This window comes from Danio rerio, chromosome 7 (assembly GCF_052040795.2).
Source record: "Danio rerio strain M-AB ecotype USA chromosome 7, GRCz13ab, whole genome shotgun sequence".
Taxonomy (NCBI): Eukaryota; Metazoa; Chordata; class Actinopteri; order Cypriniformes; family Danionidae; genus Danio; species Danio rerio.
Window position 1 is genome coordinate 32,456,493 of NC_141027.1, and position 19,333 is coordinate 32,475,825.

At 36.3% G+C, this 19,333-nt stretch overlaps 1 protein-coding gene across 2 annotated transcripts in view; it reads left to right on the forward strand.

Annotated features, from left to right (window-relative positions):
* The first annotated feature begins 3,910 nt into the window (after positions 1 to 3,910).
* lgr4 (leucine-rich repeat containing G protein-coupled receptor 4) overlaps positions 3,911 to 19,333 on the forward strand; it is a 91,231-nt gene continuing 75,808 nt past the window's right edge. The window contains exons 1-2 of one of the 2 annotated variants that reach the window (XM_087259534.1): positions 3,911 to 4,176; positions 4,380 to 4,664. In XM_087259534.1, the coding sequence (XP_087115660.1) occupies positions 4,471 to 4,664 (194 nt within the window). In that variant the 5' untranslated portion in view covers positions 3,911 to 4,176; positions 4,380 to 4,470. The remainder of the gene's footprint in view (positions 4,177 to 4,379; positions 4,665 to 19,333) is intronic. The other variant, NM_001353862.1, reaches the window with a different exon arrangement.

The window sequence follows — 19,333 nt, forward strand, 5'->3', positions numbered from 1 at the left end:
GTCAGTGCCATGTAATCCCAAGGGTGGTGCAGACAGTGTAGCTGTGCAGACATTTATGATAACTTTAATTTGGCTTATAAAACCGACACAAACAGGAGTATTGGCAGACTAGGACAGCCTTTCTCTTATGTTATCACAGACAGTTTATGCTAATGTGCTGCCAGAGTAGATGTGAGTGTGTATTGTATGCTCTTGGCCTTTTCAAATGGGAGTTTGAAGACTAAACTTTGGAGAGGAGAAATATTGCACTGAATATCTACAAATAGTGCTTTCAAACATGTAATATTTTGCAAAAGTGTTTACTTCTTACAGTTTCACTGAATCACCTATCCTACATTTTACCCAGGACATTTTACCATTAGAATAAGGCTGCACATAAGACATTGATTTCCTATCCCATCTTATTATATGTCTCTTTCTTCCCTGTATTTCTACATGTTTACTCTAATGTATCAGTGTGAAACTGCTTTGTATGCATTTGTGATTAGCATTGGGTAAAATGCAACCCAGGCCCATTATGGATACATACCTTGTATGCATTTCTGGACAGTGCGAAATACATCTCTAGAGGTACGTATTTTTGCAATTTTTGTTTTCATGAATCCACCTGTAGCTGCTGTGTATGCTTTTACAGATATCAAATGTCTCTTGCAAGTGCCATTTGCACCTGCTGTTTTTTTACGTTTATCCAACAGAGGCTGCGGGTGACTGACCAATGGACTGACTGCCTGACCGACCGTTACCCCATCCACCCTCCTACCTAAACCCAACCAATAGTGTTTTCAAAAGCACTGATTGACCCTACACCACCTTCTCTAAACCCAACTGACAGTGTTTTCAAAAGCAATCCAGAGATTGGACCTGGTCCAGTACTTCATTGTGATACAGACTGCAGCGAGGACATCTTGACACAATTTGCGCACTCTAGAAATGTATACTGGGGTACGTTTTAACAATGAGCCTGTGTTGCAACAATGCCTGTTCCTATAAATGAAGCAGTTTTTGCAGTTATGTCATTAAAGAAGTTTCAGTGATTATTCATTATAAGAACCATCTCTTTTTCCAACACAGGCTCATTCTGAAAATGTAGTCCCATGGAGAAAGGCTGCATTTAATTTTTTAAGCAAGCGCTTTAAGGTGGTATGACGCGTTCCTTTTTGCGCTTACCGGCTGATCGCTTACCTCCATGTGGAGGGCTTACGCGCTGCAACCAGTTTGTCCAGTTAGCTCGTCGTGTACGTCAGCTGACTTGAGACGCAGAGAGGAGTTAGCCACGACGACCGGGTTTGAGTTCAGGGAAGAGTGGTTCCAGAAATCAGGTGAGACATGTGGTAAAATGTGGTATGTGGTAAAATCCGAAAACGTGATAAAAATCAGGCTAGTGCTTTTCTTTTTCTGGATGGTTTTTGTAAATTGTTGGTTGGGTTTAGGGAAGTAAGCGGATGGGCGGGTCAATCAGTAAAATTGGTTGGGTTTAGTGAAGGAGGAGGGTGGGTCAGTCGATTGGCCGGTCGCACAGTCAATCATTCAGTCAGTCAGACAGACGGTCGTTTGACAGAGGCCTCTGGCGGGTTCACACGAGAACAGCACGAGAGACATTTGATATACGAAAAACATAGTGGCCTCTCATGGATTCACGAAAATAAAAACTTAAAAAATACGTACCTCCCGGGACGTATTTTGCAGTCTCCAGAAACGTCCACGGGACTACGTTTTCAGAATGAGCCTCGGTTGTCTTTTTCTGTGAAGAACATTCAAAATAAATATTCTAAAAGAAGGTTTTCACAATATAATAGAAAAATTATTTTGGGTTCCATAAAGAACTACAATGTGAACAGTTCAAAAGAACATTTGTGAAGTTGGACAGAGCAGAACAGTTGTAACAAACATTTTAATCATTTAAAGAAGCTTTTATAAAAAGAAAAATGTAATGGTTCTTCATGGAAGCTTTGATATGATTAAAGAACCATTATTAAAGAAACTGGCTAACACTTCACAATAAGGTTGTGCATGTTTAGCTAATGTGTGTTAACATGTTTTAAATGAACTAACAATTGTTCATGTTAGTAAATGAAAACAGTTGTTCATTGATAGTTCATGTTAACTCATAGTGAATAAACTAATGATAAGCATGAATTTGGATATTAATAATGCATTAGTAAATGTTGAACTGTGATTTAATGAATGCTGAATAATCATTCATTAAAATTTGTTAATGTCAGTAAATAGATGACACAGTTTCAACTATTTTCTATTTGAAGAGGTTCTGTAAGGGTTCAGTTGTGGCTGTTTATACTGTATATGTCTTGGTCGCGTCTGACTCATCTGAAATCTTTTCCCATGTAGAAACCCATATATGGGTCACTTAATGCTTTTTTGACTTGCACACATGATTTTTAGAAAGATTTTTTTTGTGAATACAATCTGTACAGACCTATAACCAGAGGTCCAGAGAATATGGATGATGCTGTATCTTGGTAATGGTGTACTAGATGATGGTGTAATTTTTTTTCAGGGCACTACAGTATTGATACTAATGTTATGGGTTCATCTCCAAGAGAATGCAAGAGCTGATGAAATTTGAATTTTAAATGCAATGTACGAGTGTCCTCAGACATGATGAGTTTGCTTCAATTGCTGAATATATAGTTCTCGGACTGCTTTCAAACTATGGTGTGGAGTTACAAAAATGAATTCAACTCAGACACAGACCAAATCTAAGATGTATTTGTGTGTGTGTGTATTGGTTTTTGGTGGTTTACGAGGTAATTTATATTATGACATGGGTATGACCTCAGTATTAAGTGTTGAGGTATGAGCACATGCCCTGTGTCCTCATAATTCAAATCTTATAAATCATTCTTAGCAGGGTCTTTTCACATTTAAAATTGGCCACAGGTTCCCTGTGACAGTTAGGGGTAGGGTTAGGGCAAGATGATAAAGTTAGTGGTGTTAAGGGTTTAAAAACAATACAGTGGTCATAAATCACCAAAACGTGTGTGATGGTGTAATTTTTGGGAGAGTTTCGACTTACCTGTATACTTACATATACACTGTATGTAAAAATATACATGTACACACACACATTAAATGTTGGTATAATACACAGAATATAACATAAATGTTTTGTAAATTAAACATTTAGTTTTTATCTTAAACATGATATCATTAGTGTTAAGTGAGCCAGTGATTTAAACATTCAGTGTTGTCGTCTTCTTTGGCATTCTACCAAGGGTACTGAAATACAGGTGGAAACACAGTCGCTTTTCGTAAAATCATCTAATATCTCAATTGTTTCGTTTTTTAAATCTGAACTTATAATGCCCACGATTCTGATAGACATGAATCCAGATTATTGAATTTCATTTTATTAACCTGGAGTCTTTATTTTAACAGTTGCACAGGTAAATGGCCTTATTTTTTTTATTTATTTTTTTTAGAAATACTGTTTTATTGATTCACACACTAATAATTTCTGTATTTATATATGCTAGTTGGATCAAATTCACTTTACAAGTCATACTTACAAGTAATTTCTACACAATTTATTAAATTGTCTTAAAAATCTGCTTACATTTTACTTGTCTTTAAAAACTAAATCTAAAATCATATTTTATTGTATTATGTTAAGTAACATAAAAACATATGTTGCTACTTTTCATAATAGTAGTAAAAATAATAGCACTGTTTCTTGTTTCCGCGGCTAAATATACAGTAGGTTTTGAATATTTAACAGTCACAAGTTGCCCCCACTTTCATTCTATAGAGCTGACGTCGTAAAATCATTAATATGTAGGTCTGTATTACCATATTCAGCACCTCACTGGCTATCCTGCAGAGAGGGAGAGAGAGCGAAGAGAGAGAGAGAGAGAGAGAGAGAGAGAGAGAGAGAGGAAACGTGAGGCTCGACGGAGAGCTGACCGTGTTTTCTACAGGAAACAAATCAGAGAGAGAGAGAGTGAAAATACTGTTGTAACCCGTCGTGTTTCGTCGCGGTTTGCGAGTGTTTTCCTGGAAGCGGACGCTTAGCGAACCACGGCAATCTGGAGCCCCGATTGTTTCGACCCCGGAATCTAATCTAAAGGTGTTTGTTTTGTTTTTGGAGGTGTGAGGCTCGAGACTCCGCGCAGAATGACCGTTGACTGGCTCGGTCTGCTTATCGTTCGCGGGCATTAGGTAAGAGCACTTAACGTTAAGTACTTACACCAGCCATGGCTGAAAGAAAAGCAGGTAGCTAAACCATTTGTTTTGGGGCACTCGCACACATAAAAAAGACATGTTGTGGCTTCATTGTAGTCCGTTAACTAGCCCTCACCGTGTCTAAATCTGCGAATTCAACCTAAAGTCTTCTGGGAGTCTGATAATGTACTTGTTCTTAGGTTGAAGGAACTATCACCACGTCTGTTTGTGGGCGAAACAAGCGCCACGCATTTGCCTTCGAGGGTCTTTTGGGTAAAAAGCAGGAGAATAATGGCATTGCTGGCCGTCCGGATGCTGGTGCTGGGGTTGTGTGTAGGGGGACAGGCTGCCGCTGCGGGAGAGGGACAGTCTACTCCGGCCACATGCTCTCCGCTGTGCCGCTGTGATGAGGACGGAGGAGCGGACTGCTCTGGACGGGGACTGACCAGCGTCCCCACCGGCCTCAGCGCTTTCACCTACTACCTGTAAGTAACCACAGTAACCTTTAACAATCAAGTGCATGCCTGGAACAAGTGCACACTGCAGTTTAGCGCTACACATGTTACACGAGTTTCATGCTTTGAATGACCGATATCACCTTGTATCAAATCGGCAAAATAATGTCACGTAAACGCAGTTACATAAAGCAGCCATAAGCAACTTTAAAACAATGTTTTCATACGTCAAGATCAGTGATCATGTAATATCAAACATTGATCAACTCCTCTGTGACTCAGACATGTATAATCACTTTACTACCAGCAAGCAGTACCACATTCTTAAGATTATGGCTGAAAGATTTACACTGAGTAATTTTTGGTGAACATGGAGGGCTTTTATGAATTAAAAGGTTATGTCTGCATTAGGCATGGGCCGGTATAATTTTCTGACGGTATGATAACCTTATATAAAAGTATCACAGATTCACGGTATTGTGGTTACTTTTCTAATATATGCTCTTTTTAAATATCCGAGTAAATAAAGCAAACAAACAAAAAAATCCCCTTGAACACAATATTTTTTAATTTGAGAAACACGTAAAATATTTTGAAACAGTAAACATGTCAGGCTGAATAATTTAAATAAATCATTGACTTCTACTGTCTTCATTAGTTTCAAAAACAAACACTTCTTTACAATTTAAAATGGCATCTTTGGAGATCTTTTATGCTGGAGATACTGTTGTCCTAAAAAAGAAATTTAAAACGTAAACAAACAAAAAAGTACACATACTTTAGGAACTTTATAGCAGAATATTTTGGCAGTAGTAAAACATTGACTTTTCCAACCCGCGGTATACCTTGAAAATGGTTATCGTCCCATGCCTAGTCTGCATTCTGAGTCGTTATTGAGGTGAAAAGTTTTTCCAATCCATATAGAAAGTATGCAGGGGATATTTTTTAATAAAACCCCCAATATGCACACAACATTTAAATGTGATGTGATTACCTAATAAGACAAGATTATAATCTCATAAAATAACTGTGATTCGAGCTAAATGTCTTCACTATTAATACCTGCAGTTGTTTTCTGATTAAAAGGTTTGTTTTTCCTTTGCACAAAGTCCATCTTGGGCCGCTTTTGGGTACTTTGTGTGAGTGTAACAGACTAAATGACCCATACAGTTAATATAGAGAGGGTTGCTCATCCATTATTGAATGCAGCCAGCCTTTAAAACCTCGCTCGCCTGCTTTTAAACCCATGCAGCAAAAAAGGTATTTATATTTTGAGGTGAGTTAGGGTGCTTTTCTATGAATAGTGCTTCCCACAAATGTCTCTCTCTGCAGTTTTTTTCAGGGAATAACAGACGCTAGTATTATTTCTTCTATAAAAAATCTGATAGAGCGTCTCTATTTCTGAGTAAAAGTGTGGAGTCACACACAATTGAGAAACCATCCAGAAAAGATAATTTCACTTAAAGTGTCACTTGCAAGCTCAAAGAACCTTAAAATGGATTAATTTGGCTGCCAATGTTTTTATTGTTTATATTTTTTAAAACTAATTCCACCAATAATGTTATCATCACAGCTGTTGTGTGGCCTTATTTTTAAAGAACTCAATAATTGAACGGGTGACTTAAAAAAAAGTCTATACCTATAGATATTATTATAATTGTCATCCCTTGTGTAGATGGGCTTTAATTCTTGATCTGTCAGTGTCTATAGAGCATTTGCATTAGTTTGATGTTTCACTAGTTGACTGAGAAGTTTTTGCTCCTCAAGTTTTTCCATCTGCTAATACAGAAAGACTGGTTTATAGCAGGACTGAGCCAGAGCCCACTGTCTGTGGCACGTGTGAATCATGTCCTTCACCTCATTAGACTTCACCAGCATTTATTGTGTTTTCATTCAGTTGTGATTAAGTGTGGTACTTTTCTGCCAAATTGTTTGTAAGCTCCGTCTGGAGGCGAGTGTTTATTCTGAAGCTCTCTCTTGGAGCCCATACGTTTTGAAAACAGCTTGACCGGGCTCTCGAAATATCTCTGCCAAACTGCAGCGTGTAACCCAACGCCAAGCTAAGTCCAGTCTGGAGAAGCGATAAAGCCAGAAATAAAGCCACAGAGTTAACACTAGCTCCGGCAGTGGCCATCTTAGATATCAGTAAATTTAATGCAAATATAGGACCATCCTCATGGTGCTAAGTTAACAGTCTGCTTCAAGTGTTTTATTCTTGTTTTTTTTACACCTGTGATATAGGTAAAGAAGAGGTTGAAGAGATAATAGACTTTAGTATTGTCCAAGTAATAACAAGTTAAATGGTTTTCAAATAACAAAAACACTCATTACTGACATTAATTACAAGCTTACCCAGATAAGTGTGTTTTCAGTAAACCGGCAGTACCTTGAAACATGTTTTTCTCTTCTATAGCAGTGTCACACATATGCATTTACTCCATTTGATAGAAAATGAAACTAAAATCACAGAATAATTCACAATATTTTAAAGTGTCCACTGCCAATGGTAGAAATATTATGTATATTCTTTACCACAATGTAGTTGTATTACTAAACATTGGCACATGTTTATAAATACAACAAATTTCTACATTCAACTGCAGTGGCCAGATTTCAAAATCCAGTCAAAAACCAACTGAACATATTTTCTGAAATACAATTTTTTCCCCAATAGTCTGTTACACTAAGATGTGCTTCACAATACAGAATAAAAGAGCTGTTGTAACATTACATTTAGTCATTTTATCATTTAGCCTTTTAATCATTTAGCAGATGCTTTAATGGTTGACTTCCAGTTTGTCCTGATTTTAAAAACCTGAAAAGAAAGAGTATGAGAGTATTTTTCGGAACACCTGATATAAGGGGTAAAAAGCACCTGTACTAAAATGGTTATTGTGTTAGCATTAAGCTTGCACCAGTATATTCAGATATTGCATACCAGTAGATTCAGATGGTATGATAAGCTTGAATAAAAATATCACACTATTAGCGGTCCTGTGAAATTAAAAAAGGAATGTCATGCCCCGCCCCTTTCAAGACCCTTTTTATTTGCTTTTCGCTGCGTTGCTTTGAACTTGATCTTAGAATCTCTCACTTGCAGAGCTAAGATAAAAACGAAACGCTATCCACTTGTTAAGCGTGACGTCACACAAATCGGCTTCTGGGTCCAAGTGCTATATCAAACTGTTTGGGGAGATTCAACAAATGCTAATAATATATGTTTACAAAGCAGTGTAAAAGTTCACAATATATATATATCCATGACTCATATCAGATGGACAGAAAGTAATTACTTTTTTTAATTGTTAAAATATTGATGTCTATGATGCAGCAAGTCCAGAGACTGGAGTATATACCATGATTTCAAGAGTTCACACTTAGCTGATGATTGGTAAAGCTGAAGCTTGTTTGGCATGCTGTCCTGGGAAAGAACCCTGAGCTCATAAGATTCTCGAGCCCAGGGCTCCCTAACGTTTGCTGGGTGAAAGGGGAGTTTGAGCTCAGGTAGATCTCGAGAACCCCCCCTTAGCTGATTAAGGATTGTTATGAGTATATACTGCTGGTTGAAATTCGTCCATGGTGCTGATTTGGTTTAGTCAATTTACATATGTCTCATGTTTTGGACTGTGGGAGGAAAAGCACGTGAAGAACATGAACTCCTCACAGAAACGTCAACTGGCTGGGTAAAGACCCAAACCAAAGGCATTTCTGCTTTGAGGCAACAGTGCTAGCCACTGGGCCGCCGTGCAGTCCCATGGAGGAAAAGAGAGGGAGAGAGGGTGGAAGAGGGGATTCTTCAAGATGAAGATGACTATGTTAAGACACTTTGGCTATTTATACTAAGTTAGGAATCGTCTGATTGGTGAATCATACGTTAGCTAATGCAGGACCAGCCGTGTCAATCATAAGCACGTGATCCTCTTGAAATTAGTTTTTAAATAATCTTCACTTCATATGAAATTCACTTTAATGTGTGATATGACTAAAAAGGGGTCATAAACAAGTATTTTCTCTATTCAGAGGAATAGCGGCTTGGGTCCGGAAACAGTATTTCATACGTCATGACTTAAAAAGCGGATTGGCTGTTGTTTTTAAAGGGGAGGAGCTACTCTTTGTCCCACCTTCTCTTCATTTTTTAGTTGAGATAACATGAAACATAGAATAAAAAACACACATTTCTGAGCTCTTCGCGGTACCTTTAACAACAACTTTTTTCCTATTGAACCCAATATATTTTATTTTAAGGAACATTTAAAATATTTTTAATAAGTAAACATGTCAGGCTAAATAATTAAAATACATCATTGACTTCTGCTGTCTTCATTAGTTTAAAAACACAGATTTCGTTAAAACTTTCTTTTCTTGGATATAAAGTAAACCACTGGTCTGTTCAGGTCCATAGCATGCTTGGGTATTGGTGTATACTGTAAATGTATACTGTATTTGTTTTTCAAATGTTTGCTGAATTGTGTACTGACCACTGTCTTTTTATGTTTGTGAGTCCTTTACTGCTGGGGGTACTGTTGCCCAAAAAATATAAATAAAATGTCTTTAACAACACATAAAAAAAAAATCTAAAATTGATATAAACTTAAAATAAACTTATATAAACCTGTACAACAGAAACTTTAACATTCCCATACCTTGTTCGCATGGTCCTGTTGGGATGCACATTACTGATCAATCCACCAGTGATGCTGAGCAGATGATTGGGCATCTGTCATTCAGTCTGTGTGGTGATAGTCATGAACCGTAAAAAATCGCTGCCACCGTTCCAGCCGCATTGCTGCATCCGCCTACATCAGCCCTGCTGCACGCTTTACTGCATTTGTGGTATTTATTTATGTAATTGATAATAGTAGGGCAGTTCTGTCTGCCTGTCCTCTGGGTCGCCTTCAGCTGTCGCCACGCTGTCTCTCCCCGCAGAGAAGAACAGAACTGGAGAATTAGCGAGAGAAAGGACAATAGAGGGAGGGAGTCAAAGTTTGAAAACTGGTAAAGTGACAAAGAAAAATATGTTGGAAGAAAAGATAAGAGAAAGATATTTGTGTGTGTGTGTTTATGTGTAAAAGTGTGAGAGAAGGAGAGTGGGCACAGTCTAGTTGATCATTATTCCGTGGTCTAGATAGCAGTCCTGCAAGGTTAATATAGTTTGCTCACTTCAGCAGGTTGTTGCGCAATGCTTCAGGTTAATCATACTCTGTTTAGGCGGAGTATCGGAGCAGGGCGAGTGAGAGACTTAGCACCGGCTTAAGAAACAAATATGCACTGTAGTATCGCTCCACACCAGGGAAACTTTGACCTTGACTGAGCTGTATGGGCGGATGTAACTATATACTTAACTCCCCAATGCAAGTGGTTCATTGCTTATTATGCTGCACTTTGCATCAATTGGCTTTGATATTTCTTTTTTCCTTTTTAACAAGCACCTCGTAAACGTTTGTCTATTGTATTGTAGTGTTGACTATGCTTTTTCTTTAGTGACATTGTTTTTTGAAATCCTTGTAAAATGTCTGTCTTTTATTATTATCTTACTTTTTTTCCCTAAATTGTTTTGTTCAAGTATTTTATTTAATCTTATTTTTATTAATAATAACTTATTATTTATTTATTTATTTAATTAATTTATTTTAATTTTTTATATATTTATTATAATTTTTTTAATTAAACTAGCAGCAACAAATTTACAGTTTTTAAAAAAATGAAAGTGTTAGGGCTAGGTTTTAGGGTCTCTAAATGACTTTTTATTTCAGTTTTCACTTTTATTTCAAAAAATTATCCAGGAAGATTTTTATTTTTTCAAAAATAAAATAAATTAATTTATTATTTTTTTGAGAAGTACAATCTGCTTTACAAAAGCAACATATTTTTGTCAAATTAAACCACATTTTTATTTTAATGGCTTGTGGCTTAAATGTATGCGTGTGTGTACATAATGATACACTGATAATTTTTCTGACAAAAAAACTAAAATGCTTGTCAAGAAGTGAATATCAGAGTAGCTATGGAGATAAAGTATATGTTTTCACATATCATGGTGTCTTCAATATGTGTCTGTATTAAATGAATGCACATCATGCACTCATACAGATGCATAAAACATGCAGACTTCATATTTAAAGTCAGATAATTATTCACAGACACTAGACCACATCACAGTTTGATTAAATGCACATCACTCCTTTTTGTTTATTAATTATTTTACATTTAAATTTACATTTACAAAGTTCTGGATATATTTTGGCAACTCTTTTTTATTTTAGTTACAAACTGCTATTGTATTTTACAAAACAAAAATTTATGAAATAAAAAACTGCTAGACATGGGCTAGTATAAGTTTCTGACGCTATGATAACCTTGGATAAAAGTATCGTGGTTTTGTGATTACTGCTTTAAAATAAGTTAATTTTAAATGACTAGGTAAAAAACAACAACTTTTTTTCCCCATTGAACACAATAGACCCTTTTCACATTTCCGGGTTTCTCAGTAGGAGAAATCGTCATAGTTGGGATAACTTAGAGCGCAGTGAATGGGAGAAATCAACAAGTAATTTTTTACAATCCTATTTGTTCAAATAATAAATTAAAAAATGATGATGTTATAAAGACTTTCAGAAAAAAAAAAAAAAATGTGTGAGACAGATGACGGCAGCCAGAGGAGAGAATAACTTCAAATTTACTGTCCTGTCCCATAGATGCTGCATTAGAAATGCCTCGCAAAAGCGGTAATTTTGTTTTTTGTAATATGATGCAAAGACGAAATACTGTGTACACATAAATGCATATTAAAAACACAGATTATTTTACAAAACATAAAAAACACATTTAAAATCTTCACAAATCCCTTAGAAACTGTATAACAGAAAATTTAAGCAATTTTCAAACTTGAAACCGGTTATCGTCCCATGCCTAAAAATTGCAATTGATAAATTTTTTTGTAAAACATACTCCAGTAATCTTTGTTTAATTTAGAAACAAAATATTTTACCATGTAGCTTTTTAAATGTACTTTCTTAGTTGTCTTATGCATATCTTGTATGTTCAAACAATGTCAATGTGTGATTCAGTGATGTATCTTTCCTAACTTGTGAGCCCCTTTTTTTGACTTTTGCTAATTTTCAGCCCCTGCTTCTCTTTTTTTTGGTGTCCCCTTAGTGGCTGAAAGAATTTCCCTTATGTATTTGTGTGTGTGTGTGTTTGTGTGCAGTAGGGATATCCCCCCTAACCGTCTGTCCACACGCCATTAGCCCACTCTTGTCTCAGCCTCAGTAAAGCCCTTCAGCATTGAGGAGCTGGAATGTGCCTTTGTGTCCCATTAACAAAACAGAGACGCCATGTTCCTTTCCATCTTAAAGGCTGTGGGAAGGGTTGCACGTCTACAAGCTCAGTCAGATGGAACCGGCAGCACCATTTTTCCACACCTTTCCCTGACTGAATGTATAGAGCGATTAGTGATCGCTTTTTTTCCACATTCACCTCTGAAGACAATAGTGTTTCTGTGCATTCGGGGGGTACTTGACGGAAAATGACTGGTGAGGTAATGCAAGGGTGTTTGAGAGTGAATTAGAGGATAAAGGTTTGTCATTGCTCTTTTTTATTTGGGTCTTTTTTTTGCAGGCCACCAGAGAGAAAGCCTTTTACTTTAATCCGTCAGATAAAATTACTTGAGTGAAAATCGTGGTTTGAGAAGCAGTGGTGCACCTTGTGTGGTGTTAGTGCTGCACAAATGATTTACCGCTCAAGCTGAAGTTATGAGGTGAAGTGGGAAAGTTCAGGATAAAGGTTGTTTTATGTAAATGGACACAGGCAGCCTTCAGTCATACCTGCACACACACACACACACACACACACACACACACACACACACACACACACACACACACACACACACACACGGGTCATGAGAAGAGCTCTAAAGGAGAAGAGGGCCCTCTGTGTTCAGCCTTCTGGCAAAGACTCTCTCAGCCGTTAAAGGTGAAGCCTCATGAATGTCTCTGATCGCTTTTATTTTTCAAGAGCAACATCACGTATCCAGTTCAAGTCACATTAAAACTTAATTCCATCAAATCTAATTAACTAAGTTGTTTTTTTAATGTAGAATGTTTTTTTGATGTTGTTTAGAATATTACAAACTAGGGCTGCGCAATATGTTATATTATCATTGATATCACAATGCGTGTGTCCGCAATAGTCACATCGCAGGATATGCAATGTTAAGTCGGGATTATAGTTGATCAACAATTAAGAATACATAAGATTTGTGAAGTAATTGCAAAGTATAGTGAAACTTTATCATTTGCATGTGTTTTAAAGACATTTCAAGAAAGTGTAAAGCATTTAGGCACAATAATGTAAACATTTGTAACTTTAATGAAGAAAAATTTTACAGATTTATTATTACAATGAAAACTATAGTGTTATTGTACATTCTATTATTAAAGTTCAGTATTTGAATACTGTTTGACTCTCCAGAAAACCATAATGAACTGTTTATTGTACTTCTTCTTTGCTCTATTGTACTATTTTTGCAGTTTTATTATTATTATTATTATTATTATTATTATTATTATTATTATTATTATGATAAAAAATTGTAATTAATAAAAATTGATACATGATTCACATTTTACACAATCTACCAAACCAATCTAAATGATTGAAATTTTTATATATATAAAAAAACTAAAAATATCAATGTGAGATTTTTTCAATATCATGCAGCCCTAATACAAACCATTGAACAAGTACTTCTGAGATTATTCTTTTTAATGAATCAAAAACATATGGCTTACCATTTGCTGTGTGACTTGAATCAGTTTAATTACGAACTAGTTTTTGAAAAACAAAACTAGTATTTGAAAAACAAAAAAAGCAAAGCTAAAAAAAATTCCAGTAAACTTTTCTTATATAATTGTTATAGTTTTTTTTCTTATATTATTTAACAATTTTTACTGATTTTTTTTTTTATTCCAATGAAGACTTTACCATTATTGTACATTGCATTATTACATTTCTGTATCTGAATACTGTTTGACTCTTCAGAAACACATAAAGAACTGTTTATTTTACTTCTTTGCTCTATTGTAAATAATTATTCTTGTAATTTTATTATTATTTTTATACACAATTCACACCTTACAGAATCGACCCATAAAGACCACAAAAAACTGTTTATTTTACTTTGAGCAAAACTTATTTGTTTCAAAATTTTTAGAATAAAAAATGTTTACTCATTTTATTCAGGAAAAAAAAAAATATATATATATATATATCTATATGTATATGTGTGTTATTGAAAGATCGGCGTTATGACGCTTGTCACTACAATTTAATAAATATTAATGAAATGCAGTTTGAAAGGAAAATGAGCAATTGCTTGGTATTGTTATTTAGTTAAAGCCAAATATTACATCCTTTCTAAAAGCTTTTTAAGCCTTTAACTGCCCCACCAAGAAACTAATTTTTGGATTGCATTTCTTAAATCCTAAAGTCACTAGTTTAACACACTCAATGCAATTTTTTCCAATCCCATAATTTCTAAAATATCAACATCTACCAAATGGTCGATATGTTGTTTTTATGGTAAAAATACAGGAATTAATACATATACTATAAAAGTGTATGACCAATTTATTAAAAAAATTATCAAATTAAAATATTTTGATAAATTGCAACTACATCTTTATTTTTTGAAGTATAGCATAAAATATTTAAGATTCTTATTTAACATGTTTTCTTATTTTTGTTTTCACAATAAAACCAAAATCAAGTGGAGTAGTGCAACAGGAATATGTTTGTTTGAATTCTTTTTTTGTAAACCAACAATGCTGTACATTGTAAACCATTATTCAAAATGACTTTAACAGTCATTATTTAAAACAGTCAAAAGATGGTCAACCATTTGGTTGAGCAGGCAGTTAAAAGGGTTTATTGGTCAGAAATGGTTTCATTATTGTAAAATATTCTTATAGTGATATTATTTTTTAATTCTTTCACAATGTGGCTATGAAATATTTAGCAAAATATTACTTAAAAGATTTCTAAGAAACTTTTATTACAAGTAAAATAGTTAAGAGGAATTTAAACTTGTGATTCACATCCCTAATAAAATCTCCATCATCCAATATCCTTTCTAATTTAACCCTTGTTTTTATTTCTGATGAGCATAACCGAAGCCCCATAATGATTACAGCGACACGTAAGAGATTTCCTTGCAGTCACAAATGGTGGGTGTGGGACAAAGAGACAGACTGTTAGGCTGCCAAAATTTCTTAAAGCATTGCAAGTGTTTACACATGCAGCGCTCAGACCTCAAATCAAGCCGTATTGGCCATGCCCTTGTCCTGTGGTTTCTGTCTCTCGTGGAGAAAATATTCACCAAATGTCCGTTCTGCTGCAAGAACTGGATTAGTGGACTGACAAGTAGTCCCCAGTAGGAGTCTGACCGGAGATGAGCTTTAATCCAAGGTTTGCACGTCGTGTTCTCCTTGAGAAGTGTCCAGCAGCTGAAGAAGTGCGGATGTCTTCTCTGTCCAGCTCTTCCAGTAAGCAGTGTTTAACATGGCACTTGTCCTCCTCGCTGAACGTTTTGGACGTGTGTATGTGTGTGTGTGTGTGTGTGGTCTTACGCAGTGCCACTTGGCTGGCATTCCCCATGTGCCTGTGTTAGTGACCCACGGTGATCTCAGGCCCATCATCACCCAATGGCCGCACACTTCCTGACCCAAAAATGACCCTCCGGGGTCCCCCGCATCTGTCCACGCGCTGCCCCTGCCAACAATTTGTGCGAGTGTATGTGTGTGTTTATGAGCGTGAGAGAGGCAGAAAAGCAGAAAGTGTTGAATTTATTTAAACTGAGCTGATGATACATTATGTCTACAGGGCAGTAAAATAAACAGTTCTTCGCAGTTCATCATTTTCGGAAACCTCTGCTGTCTCCTTGTCTGTGTGGCATGTCATATTTTAGTCAGTCATGCTTCATTTTTTTTTGCTTTGCTATTTTTAAGAGTTTGCAATATTGTGTGTGTGTCTAAAAGAGAGAGAGAGAGAGAGAGTCATTTCAGGACAGGGTTTTTAAACCCTTGAGGTAAGTTCACATTGACAGCAGTTTGCAGTGGCAAAACAACCATCATTGTGTATGAGATTTGAGGTGACAAGTGACCATGCAAATCTAATGACACGCAAGCACTCAGAGGGGGAAAGCAGCTCAAGTAGGTTAGGAAAGAGGAACAGATTACTGTAAAAAAAACTATGGTGAACTACTCAGAAAAAAAAAATGTTTTCAGTGTTTAATGAGGATAAGCAGGAAGGAAGATAATGAACATAATCAATGTTTCCATGTTAATATTAAGCATCAAATATTCAAAAATATTAAGCAAAGCAAGTATTAAAAAGTCCAATATTTCACACACACACACACACACACACACACACACACACACACACACACACACACACACACACACACATATATATATATATAAATATAGCATCTAAACATTCAAAGAAAAATAAAAACTGTCTAAAAGTTTGGGGTCAGTGTGATTTGAGCTTTTTATGCTTATCAAGTACACTGAAAAAAGTATTCAAAGATGATTCCTTGGATTTGCTAAATTTCTTTAAGATAAGTGATTGTAAACAATTTATTTGGGCTGAAATTAAACAAACAAACTAAGTACAATATTACAAAATTTTATTTGTTCGATTAAATTCAATACATTAATTGTTTGCAACCATTTTTTTCAGTGTAGGCCTGCTTAAAATTGGAAACAACTAACATTGTGATATTCAGTTTTTCTATGATAAACATTGCTATAATCTTTTTGAATAAATTAATAATTTAACATTGCTAGGGATGATTTTGAAGGGCAGATCACCTGCATGAAATATAATAAACAAATTACAAATATGGATGAATACAATAGAATAAAGATTTAAATGAAATAGTGCTTTATGGATCTTTCTCATCCAAACTGGCTTTTTTATGGCATATAAAAAAATCTCTGTCTGCAGCCTTATGCAGCCTAAAACGCTTTAAACTGTATGCGACTATTCACACTCACCCGGCATATGCATATTTTACCACAAAACCATAAAATGGACTATTGTAAATGTCACCTAATTAATTTAGTACTTTTAACGTTACACTAACACTTAATCTTAATCCTCACACTCAATTGAATGGCTTTATGGTGCAATTCGAGCAGAATTTGGCACAATCAGGAGTGTGAACAGTTGTTTATACATCTCATCACAGCTGACATGAGCTTTTTTGAAAATGAAGTATTGCAGAAATGTTGTAAAGGGGACTGCACAGTATATCACAAATTGATTGTTATCACAACAATAGTACATGCAATATACGTATCGCAGTGATGTATGATAAATTACATTTATTTTATGCATTGGTTATGTAAATTTGACGAATAAGATGGGGCCGTATTTTCCTTATCCCCACCTCCCCAGTAGTTGTTGCTCTGCTATTGGCTGGAAGGGCCTAAAGGTGAACTTAGAGTTATAAATAAACACTAATGGCGGGAGTCAAGATGACAGAGGAAAATAAAAACAGCCAAAGTTAGAATATAACTCATATGTTCACTCGTAGTGTTTTAAAGATTAAATGTTTGCACCTTGACAGTTTAAAAAAATTAATAGGGTATATATTAGGGCTGTGCAATTAATCTAAAATCCGATTTCGATTTTGGCTTTTCACAATTATGAAAAACCATTAATCGAGATAAACGATTATTCCATCATATACCGCCCCTTTTCCAGTTGTACACATTTGTTGCTCTGCAAAGCTCAGTTTCACGTGAAAATAAATAAAAGCATGTACTGTAATGTAACTTTTGCAGCACGTGATGTGCATCATTCATATTTTTAAAAGCGCAAAAGAGCGAATGCTGTTGTGTGTGTGCGCGCCGCGCTTAGCCTCGGACAAGCTCGGAGACAAGCAAAGCTCATCTTAATGTGCTGTCTTAATGTGAGTGCTTTAATCAACCCAGGCTCATTGTGGAAACGTAGTCCCGCGAACGTTTCTGGAGACCACGCAATACGTCCCGGCGAGTACGTACGGCTGCAGTTTTTTTGTTTCAAACGCCTCTCGCGAGTGCAGTTCGCGCCCGCGCTGTTCTCGTGTAAACCCACCAGAGGCCGCTGTCCTACTAACCGGATGATTTACTGCGCGACCGGCCAATCGGCTGACCCGCCCTCCTCCTTCCCTGAACCCAACCAATTTTACCGATTGACCCGTCCGCCCGCTCGCTTCCCTAAACCCGAGCAACAGTTTACAAAAGCCGTCCAAAAAAAGAAAAGCCCTGATTTTTTTTTTCTACCCTGTTTTCAGATTTTACCGCGTCCTCACCCTGTTACGAAACTCGTTCACTTAATTTTTGGGATTCTGTTTTTGTCTTACCTGATTGCTGGAACTGCTCTTCACCGGACTCGAAACCGATCTCCGTGGTTAACTCCTCTCTGCATCTCGAGCCTGCCGACGTACACGGTGAGCCGAGTGGACAAACGGGTTGCAGCGGGAAAGCCCTCCACAAAGAGGTAAGCGGTCGGCCAGTAAGCGCGAAAGGGAACATCGTCACTCCGCCCCGCAGCGTTCGCTTGAAAAAAAAAACCGCAGCCATACGTACCTCCCGGGATGTATTCCACTGTCTCCAGAAACGTCCACGGGACTACGTTTTCAGAATGAGCTTGGGTTGGCTTTAATGGTCAAATACAAGCACATTTATGTCAGAGCGCGGTGTTTAGTGATTATTCATATTAACCCTCGTTTGTTTAATAAACAAACAAGCTGAGAATCAAAAAACGTGAAAGAGAAACCATATCAAAGCGGGACTATGTAATCGTTTTGAATAATCGTGATTACAATTTTGACCGAAATAATCGTGATTATGATTTTTCCCATAATAGAGCAGCCCTAGTATATGCACACAGACCTTTCATTTTCAGCCAGCCAGCTCAAGAGCTTCCATTTTATCTCCACTGCCTGACTGAGATGTGATATAAAGTGGGTCCCAGACTGGACGAGAAGCACTGAATTAAATTAAATTGTACCATTTATTTTCAGTGGCGTTTCTGTTTTAAACTGCTGCTCCTGATGGCTATTGCATTTAACAGTCTTTCATCTTGTTTTAATCTTGAACAACTAAATGAATGCTTATTTCTATTTAACTGATTATATTTGAATTACATAACAACATAGATGCTGTAAAAGTAACTTTATAAAACTTTCACTGGAAGTTTAACGGTGGCTGAAAAGCAGTAGCTTTGCATATACACCATTAGGTCTGAATAGCTTAACTATTTTGATACCATTGTATAAATACATTTTTATAAAACAGAACTGACAAAATTTTTATTTATTTAAGTAAATGCTTTATTGTCAGAAATATCGTTATTGCAATACTCAACAACAATATCGTATATTGTCCCAGTATCTTGCAGCCCTAGTTGTAAATGTGTTGGAGAGAGTATGTGGAAGCGAGTGCAGAGTGTGGGGCATGCACTGAAATACTGAAGAGGCCCCTCTATAATTCATTCAGAGTGCTGAACTGTTGTCAAAGTCAGTCTGATTCACTGTGTTTGGTCTGAAGCAGCTGAGAGTCAGAAGGACGACAACTCACGCCATTCACACACTTGACTTCATCTCTGACCAGCACAAGCAGACAGTTGCGAATGCTAATAGATGG